This window comes from Rhinoderma darwinii, chromosome 2 (genome assembly GCF_050947455.1).
Source record: "Rhinoderma darwinii isolate aRhiDar2 chromosome 2, aRhiDar2.hap1, whole genome shotgun sequence".
Lineage (NCBI taxonomy): Eukaryota > Metazoa > Chordata > Amphibia > Anura > Rhinodermatidae > Rhinoderma > Rhinoderma darwinii.
The window spans coordinates 464,216,407-464,235,158 of NC_134688.1; the positions used below are offsets into that span (position 1 = coordinate 464,216,407).

Sequence of the window (18,752 nt, forward strand, 5' to 3'; positions counted from 1 at the left end):
CCTCAAGGAGTTAATATCAGTAATCTGGGTTGTCCTGGCTTTCATCTGCATAATAAGCAATTGGGGAGCTCTCGCTTTCTCGTTTGTACGTTGTGCAATGTCTCTGGCAAGAATAAAAAATTACTTTCAGATGCATTTCAAGATTTGTGTGTGTCGCAGAAGAACAAAATACTGGCTGTGGTTCAAGGCTTAATGTTTTTGTGTATGGGAGAAGGGAGCGCTGTCTGCGGTGGTTACCAGGCGTGTTATGGCTATGGACAACTGGAGAGTGATAGGAGCGTTCTTGGAGCTGCGCGCATTATTTGCAATGAGTTGCAACGGTAAAAGTTTAGAGCGCGCCATGCTTAAGAGAGCGTGCATGTGGGTATTTGTTGTGCTCCTAGAACTACTGCTGTTGCTGGAGAGGAGGTTGGCTACTAATAGTAACAGATGGGTACGTATTTTGACTTCTTGTTTTGGAGATTTACTTCCTGATCCGTAAATCCTATCTTTTTTTTTTTTTTTTTTTGGAAAGGCCACAAGTATAAGCGGCCATCTCTCCAACCTGCCTGCAAGCGTGTCCGCAGTCCCTCGTCCTACTGACGCTCGTGGATATGCCTTAAACGTGTTATTAATCCCCATAGATTCTGCTGGGAACCATGGTAATCTGTTATTTCCAATGACTGCTGCTACTCCGTGACAATTTCCTCCGCACTGTTACACGGTGTATTCTTACCTCCTCATGGTTTTATATTCTACATACAAACTTGAGTAACCTTGTTTAATACTTATTTCATTGTACCGATCCTGATTTTCAGCCTGTATTCTAGCTCGGTCAAGATTTTGAATCGGCAGGGAGTGCTGAGAAATGTCAGAATTGTGAATACAGCTCTGGACTAGAATACAGGATTAGTACAAGATGTTTCTGAACTTGTGTATTGACGTAGCATTGCTAAGTTTATACCGTGCAAATACTGTGAATTCTGTGTTGTTTTTAGTTTTGTACAGGTCTGTCAGTGATGATAAAATCACTATTGACTCACAACATTATCGTTAGGCTGGTTGTTTTGGAGTGTTCGCAATGTCGCTTGCAACTTTGATTCCCATAGGGAAACATTGTGGTCATGAATGTTGTTGAACTTTTTTTCAGACTATAAATAAACTTTATTTACACTGGACGATCCCTTTTTAAATTTTTTGTATTTTTTCCAGTCGTATTGATAACCATCACCATTACATGTATGGGCACCTTTAACCCCTTCCCCCTGCATGCATTCTGGGCCCTAATGACCAAGCACATTTTTTCGTTTTTCTTATCATCCAAAGAGCTATAACTATTTTATTTTCACGTGGACATGGCTGTATAAGGACTTTTTTTATTTTATTTTTTTTCTTTGCGGGATGAGTTGTATTTTTCAATGGCACCGTTTTGGGTTATATAGAATTTTTTTATTAACTTTTTTTTTTTTAGGGGGGGGGGGGGATCTAAAAACCACCCCAGGAATTTAGCCGTTATTCTATGCATTTTACATTTACACCGTTTACTGTGCGGAGTAACTAACATTCTTTATTCTATGGGTCGGTACGATTACGGCGATGCCAAATATGTATCGGTTTTATGTTTTACTACCTCTGCACAATAAAAACACTTTTGATCTAAAATAACTTTATTTTGCATCGCCGCTTTCCAAGAGCCATAACTTTTTCTAATTTTTCCATCACTAGTTTTTTGCGGGACTTTTTTGGGTTTCATGGGACTTATTGATTTAACCTTTTATTTCTTTTTTTGGGGGGGGGTGGAAAAAAGTAGCAATTTTGACGTTATTTTGTGCGTGTTTTTTTTTTTTTTATGGCGTTCATCTAGCGGTTAAAATAATATGCTGACTTTATTTTTATTTTTTTTGTGTACATTTTTTATTAGTGGACTTCACGGTGCGATCTTTAGATCGCAGATATATTGCTTTGGTATACTTCGTATACTGTTTACTATAATTAGAGAGCGCCCCCTCCCTCTGTAAACTACTCATGCAGTGGTTGCTAATGACCGCAGCATTTGAGGGGTTAAACGGTCGCGATCTAAGAACTTTGATCGCTACTGTTGGAGCAGGAGCCCGGTCGTCATCAGACAGCCGAGCACCGGCTACAGCCTGTAAGGGACACCCGTGCAGGATCTTTATTAGGCCGCAGTGAAAAGCCCTTTGACTGCCACGAAAAGCCGTATCGGCGGTCCCAATTCTGGCACCCGCACCTATCTCTAGAACGGGGTCCTCTAAACCCCGTTACAGCTTTTTGTGCTCAGGGCGACTCCTGGACACTTCCAGATTTACATGGTCAGGAGTTACGGAAACAGTGTAGCTCGGGAACTCTTAAAGAACTAAGTAGTGATTGCGGAAGCGGCGTAGCTCGTGTGCTTCGCTGCTTCCGTAACTGCCATTCACTACTATGGGAGTTAAGGAAACAGCCGAGCTCAGCGAGTTGCGCTATTTCCGTAACTCCCGACCATGTAATCAGTAAGTGGCCGGTAGACCGCGTGAGCAGAAAAAGGTAGAACGGGGTTTAGGGGGCCCCCTTTCTAGAGAGAGATGCGGGTCACACCTCTGGGACTCGCACCTATCTAATGTTTTTGTCCGATCCTGTGGATATGTCCTAAATGTCCTCTGTGGGAAAACCCCTTTAATACATTTTCGGTTGCGTGCTGTTATGGAAGATCATGGACTTTTTTTTTCATATATAGATTTATATATTAAAACTGTAAACTGGTATTTAAAGATGTACAGCCACAACTTAATAGAATTATTTAACACATTCTGGGGGGAATTTACCAACTTTTTCCACAGCAGTTTTCTGGCTTAAAAATTGCAAACTGCTTAAAAGTCGTGAAAATTTCGACATTTGGGCTATTGCCAATTTTGCAAGCAATAAATAGCAAAAATGTTATGCCAGTTCATGGCTGGAGTAGATTTCACTCTGGTGTACAGGCAGCCGACAAGGTGACAAATCTATTAAGCAACGTGCGCCTCTTAATCAATCTGTCGCATCTTACTACAGACCGGCATATGAAACGTCATTCAAGTGAATGGGTGACGGCTGTAATACTGTGAACCGCACTACAAGTGTCAGAGATTCACCGTGCAGGCAGGTGAGGAATGAACTGGAAGGATTTTTTACGAGCGCTGCGGCCCCTTCAAAACAGCAGGGGTGCTGAGTCAGACCCCCACCAATCAGATGTTGATGGCCTAGCCTCAGGATAAGCCATCAATTTCTTAGGACTGGACAACCACTTTAAATGGAATTTCTGCAAAAAATGTCTGTTTTACGCTTTGCTTTAAATCCTACAACACGCTGAAAAGGTTAAGAAACTTTCTATTTCTTGTTTTGAATACTTTGAGTTGTGCAGTTTTTTAAATGGGGGGGATTTATTGGGTTTTCTGACACTTCAGAACCGACTTGATCCCTAAAAAATGGGTTTTGGATATTTTCTTAAAAATCGAAGTAACTGCTGCTTAGGGCCTGTTCACATCAGCGTCGGGCTCCCGTCATGACTTTCGTCAGACCTTGCCGTCGGAGGAACCCATTAATGGAAGGGCAAACAGAAACCATAGCTTCCGTTTGCATTACCATTGATTTCATTGGTAATGCTTCCGTTGCAAATGCTTTTGTTTTTTCTTCGTTCCGTAAGGTTTCAGTTTTTTTGGGAGGAAACAATAACGCAGTCGACTAGCAGAACGTTACTCTGATGGCGATGCGAATACACCCTTAGGGCTCATTCAGACGAGAGTATAAGTCGTCCGTCTGGCCGTTAAACAGCGGGCGTCACACGGACACGTGTATTTTTAATGGTTCAACGGAGCAGGTGAAGGGTCTGTGAAAAAATAGGACATGTTCTATGTTCTTGCGGTTCATGCATCCCTCCATAGGCTAGTCTATGGGGGATCCGTGATAGTGTCCCACGCGGGGGCACATCGGACGCGAAAATCTGCTGGTTTTCACGTCCAAGGTTGCCCACGCTCGTCTGAATGTAGCCTAAAAGTTACAAGCCTTGTAACGTCCTAGAAAAATTAAAAGGATGTTCAGAAATTATGTCAACGTATAGTAAACTTATGGTAAATGTGAACTATTTAGTATTTTACGGGGTATTACTACCTATCTTACAAGCATAAACTTTCAAATTTGGAAAAATGCTAAAAGAGTTTTTCACAAATTAAACACCGAATATATCGACACTAACATTAAGGACAATGTGTCACCAGAAAACAATCTCAGAATCGCTTGGATAAGTTTAAGCATTCCAGAGTTACCACATAAAACGAGACCTGTTTGATGTGATTAACGGGGCGGTCATGTTCATACTGTTCCATTGTTGACATTCTTCACCGCACAATTGCTTCGCTTAAATTGGATGGAGGGTGTGGATAAGTCAAACAGGAGGTGTGCTTAGGGGAATACATACGAGGCGTGGTCTCCATCTCGGTATATGCACAGCTGCTGGATGAATTGCTCTTTGGAAGTAACACTTTGTACCCGGGTCAGAGTGCTGGTCACGTGTTACGTTCCTGTGTTTGTGGACAGATAGTTCAGGTAAAGTTATTTCTGTCTACACCCTAATTTACCGTGTGTGTGTTGCACTCTGCAGTTTTACCAGGGTTAGTTGTGTAATCGATGGCTCAGACTTCCACCCCCAATACTTCGTGTTCTACTCTTTCTGGGCAGTAACATTGGGAAGTGTAGGAACTCGTCTATAATCTGTTTTTAGAATATTTGTCTATGAATATACATTGTTACAGGGTGTGAATCTGAGGAGACACAATAGTGCTGGCCAGGTTACGGTCGTTACGATAAATTATATGTCCAGACAGGCATACTAACACACTTTAGCATCTGTATTATGCCCGCAGTGTCCGGACTAGTGATCCAAAATTGGTTCACCACAGTACCTTTCTATATAATATAGTAGATCATGGGAAATCTTCTTATCGATTTAGATCAAGTTTTGTACGTTCACTTTTTAGAAATATTAATGCTGATACTTTTAATATAGAAAGAGGAACTTAGAGGGGTTTTCTCATGAGACATTTGACATATCCACAGGATGTGTCATAAATGTCAGATAGGTGCGGGTGCCAGAGGTGGGACCCACATCTATCTCCAGAATGGGGCCCCCTAAACTCCGTTCAGCCGCTCTGTTGGTGAATTCCGACCATGGAAAAAAGTTATATGGTCGTGAGTTACGTAAACCGCTGAGCTACGCTGTTTCCGTAAGTCCCATAAAACTGAATGGTAGTTACAGAAACTGCGTAGCTCGCATTCTACGCTTCCGTAACAGCCATTTACTAATATGGGAGTTATGGAAACTGCGTAGCTCAGCGAAATACTGTGTTTTCGTATCCCCCGACCATATAACCAGGAAGTGGCCGGGGAGTCGGCGAGATCAGACTAAGCTGAAACAGGGTTTAGGGGGCTCCGTTCTAGAGATAGCTGCCGGTCCCCGCCCCCCCCCCCCTTTTGTGACTGCAATGAAGACAGGTGTATTGACTTTCTGGGGGCTGTATTTCCCAAGATTGCGCTCTGTTCTGGGTTTACGTGATCTAAATTCTGAAAACCCAAATCTACAGCGTCTGCCAGAGGTCGGTCTCTGAATACAAGTCTATGAGCGCCTCGGTGTGAGATTTATATTGAGACTGTCCTCCTGTTTCCTACAGCAGACACTGTAAGATTTGGGTTGTTGGAATGAAGATCACGTGACCTCAGGGTGGATCTGAGCGGTGAAATAGTGAAGTTAGGGTCCGGACTGGTGTGGGGGTAAGAGAGGGGATTTCACCCGCTGTGCGGAATACACTGCTGTGTTTATGAAGTGGGAGATCTGTTCTGACTACTTGCTGTAACAAAAAAAGTAACAAGTTTGTTTTTCTTTATCTAGGAATCTACCACTGAATGTAGCACAGAAAATACAGAATGTTCAGAAAATATGACCGGTAAGACCAGTTTTGCGTCCTACAGACGACTACGATTTGATCGGAAACTCTGTAAAGCGCACAGTAATGACTTGTTTTCGTCGGTTTCAGGTCAACAACCGAAGAAGGTAAAGTCGAAGGGAAAGGGGAGTGATTTTGAGAAAATAAGGTGAGTGACCTCCTATTTTGTATTTCATTGTCCTTTTGTTTTTCAAATTCAAGCAAGAAAGAGTCAGGAGTTTTTTGACGCGGAAACCGCATCGGAAAACGCAGCAAAAAACGGCCGAATATGCTTCCCATTGATTTCAATGGGAGGCGGAGGAGTTTTTTTCCCGCGAGCAGAAAAAGGGACATGCCCTATGTTCGGGCGTTTACGCCTCTGACCTCCCATTGACATCAATGGGAGGCAGAGAAAGCGTATTTTGCGGCATTTTTTGCCCGCGGCGCTCAATGGCCGCTGGGGAAAAACTGTGTGAACCCAGCCTTAAATTACAGTAGTAAATACAGAGATCACGTTCAGAATAAGCATAGGTTGGGCTCTGTTCACATCTCCATTGGGCTCCTGTTCTGACGTTCCGCCGGAGCTCTCCGTCAGAACGGGACCCTAAACTGACACATCACGGTGACAGATCCGGTGCCCATGGTTTCCGTTTGTCTCGGTTGTGCGGTTTTGCCGTAAGCAATAGTGTAGTCGACTACGCTGTTTCTTCCGGCAAAACAACGGGTTCCGGTGCACAACCGAGACAAACGGAAACCATGGGCACCGGATCAGTCACCATTAAAATCAATGGTATTGGAAATGGAAACCTGGTTTCCGTTTGTCAGTTCAGGGTCCCGTTCTGACGGAAAGCTCCGACGGAACAACGTGACCCCAACGCAGATGTGAACGAGGCCTTCTAGTTCAGAGAACCTTGCAGTCAAGTCTTTATATATGAGTGATTATAGTTACCCATAATCTCTCCTTATAAAGTAAAATACTTTTTCTGACGATCTATGTCCTGCGGGACTTTAACTGCTGTCCTTCAGACTAAGGCCTCATGCACACGACCGTAGTTTTCATCCGTAGTTACCGATTAAATTGCGGACCCATTAATTTCGATGGGTCACGGACACCTTTCCGTATATTTATGGATGGGTGTCCCTGCCGTAGAAATGATCCGCAAATTATAGAACCTGTCCTATTCTTGTCCGTAATTACGGCATGGACTCCCCATAGAAGTATTTGGGCGCTTCCATAATTGCGTACGGCTATGGATGTGCATCTATAGCCGTCCGTAATTGTGGAACAGTCGCTATGCGACACCAGGGGATTAACGAAGTCTCTTTTTTTGTGGATCTGTAAATACGGATGTACTGCGGACCGTATCTGCGGCAGCGTGCTGCGGATGAGTTGTGGATGACCACGGGTCAGTGTTTGCGGACAGAAAAAAAAAATACGGTTTTGTGCATGAGGACTTGGAGTGTTCGTTGCGAGAAACTCACTGCAATTCTTAGTCTGGTCCGTTTTTTCACATCAGACTCGCCCATTTTAGTCTATGGGTGCTTGGAAAACATCTACGGCACACGGTCGACATCAGTATGCTGTCGGTTTTTCACAGATCAGTTGCTAAAGAAATGCAGGGAAAAAATAAAGTGAAAACAGGAAGTGCTCGCGGTGGAGAAATACGGATGACACGCGGAAACCACACTGACTCAACACGGACGGTCTCATATGCATGAAAAACGGAAGCAATGTTTATTGCAAACACATCAGACAAGCTTGTGTGAATAAGGCCTTAAAGTGCTACTTCCCATTTTTGTAGACATAGCAAAATTTTAGAAAATGTTCATAGCCCAACATCTGATGGGTTAGTGTTGCTAGTTTGCGCCTTCTGCTTTTGGCAGCACCAAAATGTGTATGTGTGTATATGTATATATGTGTATGTATGTCGGTGACTGGAACGTGGAAAACGCCTTTAACAATTTGTTTTGAAACCTTTTTTTTTTTTTTTTTTTTTAGCTCCCGCTAGGGGACATGAACAAGCAATCGTTTGTTCGCTGGTACAATACACTGCAACACTTATGTATTGCAGTTTATTGTAATATTTACCGGCTCCTGCTATACCTCCGGCGGAGCCTAATAGAACCAAAAAGATGGCAGACCTGGGGGCTTTCGTTAGGCCCCCAAGTTGCCGTGACAACCATTGGCACCCTGCGATCACGTAAAGGGTGCGGCAAGGGGATGATAGTGGAGGCACCCCTCTTTCTAATGGCTTAAACATTGCGGTTCTTATTGACCTGGACATCCAATTGATTAAATGGCCGGGATCAGAGTTCACTGTAACGGCCAGGATCGGAGTTAAGTGTCAGCTGTTCACCCTCCCCCTACCGTTTGACGTACAGTTACCTCAAATGTGGGCAAAGTGTTACGAATAAGGATTATTTACTTGGCTCACCAAGTCAGTTTTTTTTTTTTTTTTTGTTTTTTTTTCCTAACCCGGTTTTTTTATTTTGCATTCAGCGTTTCAAATCCACACACTGAAACCGAAAATACTCCGTCTCCTGGTCGTTCACAGGTAAGCTGTCCTGCTTGTATGGAAAATAGTAAATTTTATGGGAATTTTAACTTAAATATAGTAGCTGGATAGAATAAGGTCGTACTAAAAAGCCATTGGAAAACGTGGTCCAGTCATCAGTCAATTAACTTAAAGAACACCCTTGAAGGAGCCCATAATCAGGATAGGTTCCCAGTGCCATTGGGGGGGCTATGAAGAGATGGGTCATGCCACTTGGATTACTTAGAAACAGGACCTTTTCTGTGCTGCAGTGACCACATTGGTCAGAAGTGGCTTGTAGAGGAGAGGGGCATATTCGAAAAGTTAATGTCGAGGTACATTTAAAACCGCATCGGGAAACTGCTTCCTTTTTTACTGTGATTTGTTATGTTTTTAGATTGCGGATGCTTTTTCTACCGTAACCGCTTTGAAAAACACCAAATCGCGGTAAAAATGCATGCGGCTTTTAAGTGCAGTTTTTCAAAGCAATTTTTAACCGCAGCGTCTGAACAGACCCTCTAGGTGGATGTAGACAGCCAGAATTTTGTTTACCTCGAACAGGGAATTTGGAAATCTGCAAAACGGAGCTCCGACTGCAATAAAGATATAAAAGGAAATTAATCAACGGAGAATGTTGGACGTATTTAGAAAAATAAAACCCACAAATAAGACTGGGTGTTCATTTTAATATTAGGCATGGGGTTTATGATGACTTTGGTAACGCATCATTAAATCATGCACCCAAAAGTTTTTTTGGGCCGATTTGTTTGCGACTTGCTGCTGCACTATTTCACGGTGTGATTTGGTTGCGACATCTGAAGAAAAATCGCTGACCTCGTGCAAATGATGAGTTGCACCCGACTTATGTTAAAGGGAATGTGTCGCTAGAAATTTTTTTTTTTTTTTTTAGTTAAACAGTTAGTGTATAAATGATGAAACATTGTTCTAATTTTTACAATTTTTTCACGAGTCAGGAAATATTATAAATTAGATTCTAATTTATAACATTTCCCAGTGCTGGTCACTAGATGGAGCAATTCCCAAAATTGCAGCATTGGCATGTGGTAAAGCAACCTCATTGCTTTATGCTGCAAAATTTGAGAAGACACACTCGCTCTAGTGTCCTCAAACAATCCCCCCTCCCTTATCCTGGCTAGTGCCGGGAGAAACGAGGGGATTGAATGTTCAAACCTCCTACACTGTGTGCCGCCATTTTTTGAGCAAACACAGTGTAGTAGGTTTACATACAGTAGTAATCACACCGTAAAACGTGAACATACACTGACATAACTTACCTGCTCCTGCCGCCGCCGCTCCCTCCGGTCCGTCTGCTACCGCCGCTCCAAGTGCTTGCATTAGAACACAAGTACGGAAGCCGCGACCGGAAGTAGTAATCTTACTGTCTGGCCGCGGCTTCCGGTCCACAAGAAAATGGCGCCGGACGTCGCTCGGCCGAAGACCTTCAATTTGGACTGTGTGGGAGCGGCGCATGCGCCTTTCTCACACAGACGGCGTACACCATAGTGAATGGAACGGGCCCCGTTCGCAGTCCCTATGGGGCTGTATGTGCCGTATTCCATGTCTGTATGTGTCGTTAATCAACACATACAGAGATTAAAAAAAATGGCAGCCCCCATAGAGAAGAAAAAGTAAAACACAAACACACAAATAAAACATTTTTAAATAAAACACTAAAAGCAAATTGATATAAAAATATTTTTTTCCGCAACACCCTTCCTTTAATGTCTATGCCGGCAAAGTAGCGTGCGACTTGTGATCTGCAAACCAAAATCCAGCAGGTTTGGATTTTTTGCCAATCGCGCATCATAGAGCAACTACAAAAACAATCATGTCGTGTATCTTAATTATGCGTGACCAAAGTTGCACTATAGACTGAGCTTTATTACCAAAATCCGCATAGACACAAATTCATAGCCTTGAATGGCGAGCTTGTTATTTCTTCCCTAAAACAGTACAAAAATGTGCATATGGGAAAAATTTTGGGGCTTCCATGTTATAATAACATTGCAATCTGACTTGCAGGTTGATTTAGCCGCAGACCAAGATATGGTGAAATCTCTTGTACGTGAAGCTTATGAGGCACTAAATGACCAGCGCTGTCGCAATGCAGAGGGGATCTTTTCCAAACTCCTGGACATCCTGGAAGCAAGTGACCCACAGGTGAATTATCTTGAAGGTGTTATCCCACCAGGGACATTTATGACATATCCACAGGGACTCGCACCTATCTCTAGAATGGGGCCACCTAAACCCCGTTCCACCTTCGTCTGCTCTCGCTGCCTCCCGGCCACTTCCTGACTTTATGGTCGGGAGTTACGAAAACAGCATAACTCGCTGAGATACGCTGTTTCCTTAAGTCCTGTAGTAGTGAATGGCAGTTACGGAAACTTAGTAGCATGCGAGCTCCGCTGTTTCCGTAACTACTATTCAGTTCTGGAGATAGGTGCAGGTCCCAGAGGTGGGAGCCGCATCTATCTGACATTTATGACATATCCTGTGGATGTCATAAATGGCCCTGGTAGGAATACCCCTTTAACTGTTTGAGTGGACAACTCCTGTTCTAAACGAGGAGCAGCTCATACCTCTGGTGAAATATTTTAATTTTTTTATTTTTTTTTATCTCCGGGGAAGCTGCTGGCAGCCGAGCATTTTTCCGGGGTTAATGGGGTATTACGTGGTGTTCATTCATATTAATGGGTTACCATGTCATACATAATCGCTCTGAGTTGTACAGAGCAGGAGCCAGTCTTTGCAGCGGCTCGACTCCGGCTAATAGATGTGGGTCCCCCCTCTCTGACTCATACACCTTGATGAACCGATTGAGACAAGAAAGTTGTAGTGTATATATTTGTATCATCCTGGAATTTAGTCTGTACTTTTTATGATGTTTTATAATAACTTCTGTAATGTGTTATTGCTACACTTCACCCCACAGAAGAGTAATTGTTTCTCTTCTCTACTCCAGAGCTTGCATCTGACGAAGATAGATTATGTAGTACTTCAGTATGGACATGCAACTGCCCTTCTTGGCATTGGACAATGTGTGGTAAGCATTAAAAAATATATATATTCGATTTTCACGGTGATATCAGATCTTGTGGTCTTGCTGAACTCCATGTTGAGGCATTCACGCTCTCGCTTGGAGGCTTCTGTACACCCCATAACGTTGTATGAAGAAGCAGGGTGCATGCTTGACTGACGCTCCATACAGTTCTTCCTCGCCATAGTTGTGCTGGTGATTAGGGACTGGGGTCCCAGTGGATAGGTGATACACTGTAAAGAATTGTTTCATCTCAGACATTAATGGCATATTGCCTAGATCGTTGTGACCCCCACCAATGGCCAGAAGTGGCAGCAGCTCTAGGAAAAGCGCTTTGTTGTCTCCACTTGGCTTTCTCCAGGCGGCTGCATGAACGTTTGGACATTGGTGAGACCACCCCTTTAATGGCTGGAATACCTCTTAAACGTTCCTAGACTAATTATTTACACAATGTTATTGATCGTTAACACCCTTATCAAAAAAAGCTATCCGTATTGTTGTTACTGATTTAAAAAAAAAAAAAATCTTAACCCCTTCCCGCATTTTGCCGTATCCATACGACAAATAGATGGCCCGGCTCAGAAGCTGAGTCGGTGCCATCATCCCCGGATGTCAGCTGTTTCTTACAGCGGACATCGAGCTGTAATGGCAGGGACTGAAATTAGCTTTGATCCCCTCTATTAACCCCTTAAATGCAACGGTCAAAAGCGATCACTGCATTTAAGGTGTTTGCAGCTCATCAGCACCCCAGAAATGAAATTGCCGGGGTTCCGGTGGCTGCAATGGCAAACGGAGGCCTAATACTGGCCGCCTGGTATGCTTATCACGGAAGCCGTTCAGGCCTCCGTAGCCGACGGCAAGATGCCTGAGCCGGCGTTATCAGCGGTGGATGTCAGCTGTGGCTGTATGTTACAGCTCACATCCAGCTGTAACGGCAGGAACCGTAGCTAGCTCCGATCCTTGCCATTAACCCCTTAGGTGCAGCGATCGCTGCATCATAGAGGTTGCTAGCAGATCGGCAGCCCTACCATGCAATCAGGGCTGGCGACTGCTGCTATGGCAACAGGAGACCTAACAATGGCCTCCTGCTCTGTCATTACAGAAGCCGATTAGGGCCCGCCAGGTGGTAAAGCCTAATCGGCTTGCTGTCAGTGAATGACTGACAGATCGAAGACATTGCACTACATAGGTAGTGCAATGTATTAGAAAATAAATCAGACAGTTGGACCTTCAAGTCCCCTAGTGGGACTAAAGAAAAGTGTAAAAAGTATAAAAGTGTGAAAAATAAAAAGATTTAAAACGCAATAAAAGTTTCAAGTAATAAAATACAATCACCCTTTTTCCCTTATCAAGTCATTTATTATTGAAAAAAATAAACAAACCATACACATATCGCCACGACCGTAACGGCCTAAACGATAAAAATTGTTAAACACTACCAGAATTTCTGTTTTTTGGTCACTTTACCCTGCAAATATTGGAATAAAAAATCGCATGTATCCAAAAATGGTACCTATAAAAACTATAGCTCATCTAGCAAAATACAAGCTCTCATACATCTTGGTCAACGAAAAAATAAAGTTATGGTTCTCACAACATGGTGACCGAAAAAGTACATTCTTTTTACAAAAGTAATTTTGTTGTGAAACATAAAGAAGTTCTATAAATTCTGTATCGCTGGAATCGGACTGACCCGCAGAATAAAGTTAACATGTAATTTATAACGCATGGTGAACGCAGTATAAAAAAAAAACTCCCATAATTGCAGTTTCTTGGTCACCTGGCCTCCCAAAAAATAGTTTCGAAAAATACTAATTTTTGCTATTCTCCGCTAAATTTCGGTGTTTTTCACAATTACATACTGAATGTATCGAGCAAATTTTTCCTGTAACATAAAGTCCAATGTGTCACGAGAAAACAGTCTCAGAATCTCTTGGATAGGTGAAAATCATTCCGAAGTTATTACCACATAAAGTGACACCTGTCATATTTGAAAAATTAGGCGCAGGAAGGTCAAAAGTGGCCAAACAGGGAAGGGGTTAATCTTTTATGCCTTTACTGCATTTGTCTGTTGACAATATTTGTTCTTGCTTGAACTATTTGTAGGAGTTGGTGAAGGCTGAAAACCAGTTCAAGGGGATTATACAGCATCACTCCAAGGAGAGGTTTAACTGTCTGGCTTTCTATGGAATTGGGAAAGTGTATTTTAGGCAAAATCGGTGAGTTTAATGTATTACGTTTTTCTTGTGTGACCTTTCATGTTTCCAGTGTGCAGTGAAAGAAGCTGGGCTGGAACGATGAGAAGTGTATGACGCTGATTGATTGGTCAGCGTCATACACTTCTCATTGTTACAGTGTGATTGTCCAGTGAAAGAAGCTGGGCTGGAACGATGAGAAGTGTATGACGCTGATTGGTCACTGATTGATTGGTCAGCGTCATACACTCCTCTGTACAACGCCCAGTTAGTCGAAAGTAAAAACACGCCCAGTTGGTCATTAAGAAACGAATTAGCATAAAGCTAAAATTGCTCATAACTTGCTCAAAAATGATCGTTTTTCAAAATAAAAACCACTGTTGTGATCTACATTACAGCGCCGATCACATTATGGAGGAGATAGGGCATTTACAATCTGGTGACAGAGCCTCTCTAAGCTCACACAGACATGCAAAAGCTGTCGGCGAATGCCATCAGTTCTTTTCGACCAAAAAGGACATGTTGTTTCAGGGAGAGGGAGTTAAGAAGCTGCAAGACACTACTTTTAACGCTTATCTAGCTTGTCAATTTCCTTGTTTTCTTTAACTATTTCCAATGGACATTAAGTTTTATGTGGGGGTCATGCTGAGATTAAATATATATGGCCAACATTTGGATTCTCTCTACTAAGAGTAGGTCTCTGCTCTCTACATATTAAAGGGAATGTGTCGCTAGAAATTTTTTTAAACGGTTCGTGTGTAGGTGATTAAACATTGTTCTAATTTTTTTGACATTTTTCACAAGTCAGGAAGTATTATAAATTAGATTCTAATTTATAACATTTCCCTGTGCTGGTCACTAGAGGGAGTAATTCCCAAAATTGCAGCATTGGCAATGTGGTAAAGCAACCACAATGCTTTATGCTGCAAATTTTGTGTAAACACACAAGCTCTAATGAGCTCACACAATCCCCCCTCCCTTATCCTGGCTAGTGCCAGGAGAAAGGAGGGGATTTAACGGTCAAACCTCCTACATTGTCGCCATTTTTTGAGCGAATACACAGTGTAGTAGGTTTACATACAGTGGTAATCACACACTAAAACACGTACATACAGACATAACTTTCCTGCCGCCGCCGCTCCCTCCGGTCTGTCCGCTCCGTCTGCTCCCTCCGCTCCTAGTGCTTGCTTCAGAACACATGTCCAGGAGCCGCGACCGGAAGTAGTCATCTTACTGTCCGGCCGCGGCTTCCGGTCCACAAGAAAATGGCGCGTTTGATGTCGCTCGGCCGAAGACCTTCCATTTGGACTGTGTGGGAGCGGCGCATGCGCCGTTCCCACACAGACGGCGTACAGCATAGTGGATGGAACGGCATTCGCATTCTCTATGGGGCTGTATGTGCCGTATTCCATCTCTGTATGTGTCTTTAATCGACACATACAGAGATGGCAAAAAAAAATGGCAGCCCCCATAGACCAGAAAAAGTTTGAAAAAAAAAAAAAGTAAAACACAAACACACATAAATTAACATTTTTTTAATAAAACACTAAAAGCAAATTGATCTAAAACATTTTTTTTTCGCGACAACCGTCCTTTAAAGTCCATTGTAAAATCCTATGAATTATCTAAATTTCTTCGTGTCATTAGGGGCACAAATATGACTAGGTTTAGCTGCTACCACTTAAGGGCAACATTAAAGAGTCTGTCACCAGATGTCCGTTTTGAACTACCAACAGGCTATGGGCATGTTCACACGTGGCGGAATTTCACTTAAATTCCGCTGCGGACACTCCGCAGCGTTAATCCGCAGCGGAGCCGTTTGTCCATTGACTTCCACTTTAATTTAGCAGTGTTCGTTTAGACGATGCGTAAAATTCCGCTGCGGAGCATAGGCTGCGGAGCGGAATTTGGTGTCCGCAGCATGCTGTGTCTGTTGCGGAGCAGTGGCGGACTCATGGCGGAATTTCTCCATTGACTTCAATGGAGATTCAAAGTTCCGCAATGAAGTCCGCAGCTGTCATGCACATGTCATGTGTGCTGCGGATGCGTCTTGCTTTTTTAACTTGACATTTCTTCATTCTGGCTGGACCTATGTATTTCTAGGTCTACAGCCAGACTGAGGAAGTCAATGGGGCTCCCGTAATGACGGGAGCGTTGCTAGGAGACGTCTGTAAATAGTCACTGTCCAGGGTGCTGAAAGAGTTAAGTGATCGGCAGTAACTGTTTCTGCACCCGGGACAGTGACTACCGATCACAATATACAGCAACCTGTAAAAAAATATAAGTTCATACTTACCGAGAACTCCCTGCTTCTGTCTCCAGTCCGGCCTCCCAGGATGACATTTCAGTCTAAGTGACGGCTGCAGCCAATCACAGGCCAAGCACAGGCTGCAGCGGTCACATGGACTGGCGCGTCATCCAGGGAGGTCGGGCTGGATGCCGAAAGAGGGACGCGTCACCAAGACAACGGGCGGTAAGTATGAAATTAGTTTACTTTCACTAGGGAAAGTGCTGTCCCTTCTCTCTATCCTGCACTGATAGGGAGAAGGGAAGCACTTTTACCGCAGTACGCAGCAGCTAGTCCGCATCAATTTACTGCACATTTTGTGCAGATCCGCAGCAGAATCTGCAACGCAGATTCTGTGCGGCATTGATGCGGACAGTTGCGGAGGAAATCCGCCACGTGTGGTCATGCCCTCTTATAGATTAGGCTAACCTGATTTTGACGTATATTATGTCTTTCCACAGAGCGCCTCCTTTGAAGAGAAAAAGCTCTTAATACATTTTATGCAAATTAGCATTTTGGAGCAAGGAGGGCGTCACCGGCGCTCCCAAAATGTTCTCTCGTCATTCCCCAGTTTAACCGCCCTCCCTCCCTGTTTCCTTTGATTGACAGGAACCAGGCAGCGTACTAGGCGAGTTCACGCCTGGCCCCGAAGTGAACGTGCGCGTCCCTATGCACCGCGTCTTAATCCGGCGCATGCGCAGTAAAATCTTTATGCTCCTCATTCTAATCGGCACTATTGCGCATGCGTCGATTAGGATGTAGGGACGCGCATGTTCACTACAGGGTCGGGCATGAACTCACCTAGTACGATGCCTGGCCCCTGTCAATCAAAGGAGGGAGGGGGGTTGAACTGGGGAATGACAAAGGAGCATTTTGGAGCGTCGGTGACGCCCTCGTTGCTCCAAAATGCTAATTTTCATAAATATAATAAAAGCTTTTTCTCTTCAAAGGAGGCGCGCTATTTAAACTCCTCTTAGCTGCCGACTAGGGGAACGGACCCACATCGAGCAAGTGTTTTTTGCCAACTAGTGGATAGGTGAAAAATCCTATAGGTACTGAGCTAAACCAGTTTTTAGCTTCGTGTCTGTAGAAGGCGGACCTACCTTCTCTCCAGGTACATCTTTATTTTTACTTGCTCCCTTCTAGGATCGAAATAGAGAGTTGACTGGATTTCCCTGTTACCCCAAGTAGAGATGGGAGAACAGCGTGGCTTAACCTCACTGTTTGCCCTGCCTCGGGATAAAAAGGTGGTACAGCGGAACCTCTAATCCCCTGTAAACTGCCAGCATAGTGTTACCCAGGGGCCAATCTACTTCTAGCCAGTGTTACCGCTCTTCTCAAGGGGAGGTACACTGAAGGGGTGACCCTAGCACTCAGGACCTGGACATAACTATTGAGGGAGGTAAGTAGAGGGGTTTATATCCTCCTTGGGCATTCTTCATAGCCTTCATCAATCTTGGCTCCCCCCCCCCCCCAATGGTCTACTGCACTGTTTGCCTCCCTGACGCACGCTTCATAATTTGTTGCATTTTTCGGCGCACTGGCAGCTGTTCTTTTGGCCACCAAAACAGCCACACTGCTTCCTTGCAGGACCCTCTTCATTCCCTTCCTCTCCGGCTTAACAGCAGGCCCCAAAAATTGAGCCCTTGCTCTCTTCTTAGGTGCTCATTGGCCGGCGATTACAGAGGGGCAGTTCCCAGTTTAACTCGGTTGTGACTCCACCCCAGCACTCTCCAATTTCCAGCTCTGACAGTCACCACACTCGCTGCACAGCTCCCGAGGAGCCCTACTCGCTGGATCTGGTAGGCACTGCCCTTCACAGTTGTTAGTTCTCCAGCATACTTTCCTGCAATCTCTTGGCCCCTCATATTTGTTTTCTCTTACCCAATTTCTCGCCAGCCCCAACTGCCCTCTTCATACAGACATGTAGCGGTGTGTGGCCCCCATTTCTAAATCCAGAGGGGAAGCCTCTAGTTGGTGAACGGCCATAGTTACTAATTTTGCGTATAATGCTACATTTCAGTGCGGTCAATACAAATCCCTCAGCTCCAACTGCTTAAGGGCACAACTGTTCATGGCCATGCCCTACCCGTACGACATAAGGATTAATTTATCATTGCATGAGGGTTTTGAATGCCCTCTGCCATTCAACGTTTTAGAACTTTGAGCCATTCTTTCTTTTGCCCCTCTGACACCGGACGCATCTTCCATCCTGTGCGGGTTTAAACAGACAATATGCTTTAGTTGTTGCCTACCTCAACCATCAAGATGGAGCCCGCAGGTGTGTCGGAGACTACCAACATCCTAATGTGGGCAGGAGCACATGTGCCACCTCGGTCAGCATTTTCCAGGTGTGGGCAACTGGATAGCTGACTATATTAGGCAAGAGCACTTGGACCTAGATGAGCAAATACCTTTGGATAAAAGGGCCTAAAGAAATTTGCACCAGAAGGGATCTCCCAGATGTGAAACTCATGGCCTCCAGATTCAATAGAAAACCGCTCCTGTAACCTGGCTCAGGATCCACTGGTACTGGCAATAGATTCTCTGGTCATCCCATGGAAGTAGCCATACATCTATTCTCAGTCAGCAAGGAGGTCAAAGCGGAAGGTGTAACAGTAATTGTCCCTTTTCCCACTTTGGCCCCGTAGGGCATTGTACCCCGACCTGGTCACTGACATGCTTTCTCAAGGTCCACTCTTCCACCCAACTTTAGTTTAGTTTTTGCTTTGTTTATCGGCATGG

The 18,752-nt window shown here is 44.1% G+C and overlaps 1 protein-coding gene across 3 annotated transcripts in view; it reads left to right on the forward strand.

Moving 5' to 3' along the window:
• TTC3 (tetratricopeptide repeat domain 3) overlaps nucleotides 1-18,752 on the forward strand; it is an 86,527-nt gene that overhangs the window by 34,389 nt on the left and 33,386 nt on the right. For 2 of the 3 annotated variants that reach the window (XM_075854601.1, XM_075854602.1), the window contains 6 exons: nucleotides 5,897-5,951; nucleotides 6,042-6,099; nucleotides 8,431-8,485; nucleotides 10,508-10,645; nucleotides 11,451-11,531; nucleotides 13,632-13,744. In XM_075854601.1, coding sequence (XP_075710716.1) covers nucleotides 5,897-5,951; nucleotides 6,042-6,099; nucleotides 8,431-8,485; nucleotides 10,508-10,645; nucleotides 11,451-11,531; nucleotides 13,632-13,744 — 500 coding nt within the window. Of the gene's footprint in view, nucleotides 1-231; nucleotides 434-5,896; nucleotides 5,952-6,041; nucleotides 6,100-8,430; nucleotides 8,486-10,507; nucleotides 10,646-11,450; nucleotides 11,532-13,631; nucleotides 13,745-18,752 lie in introns of those variants that run through there. The other variant, XM_075854603.1, reaches the window with a different exon arrangement.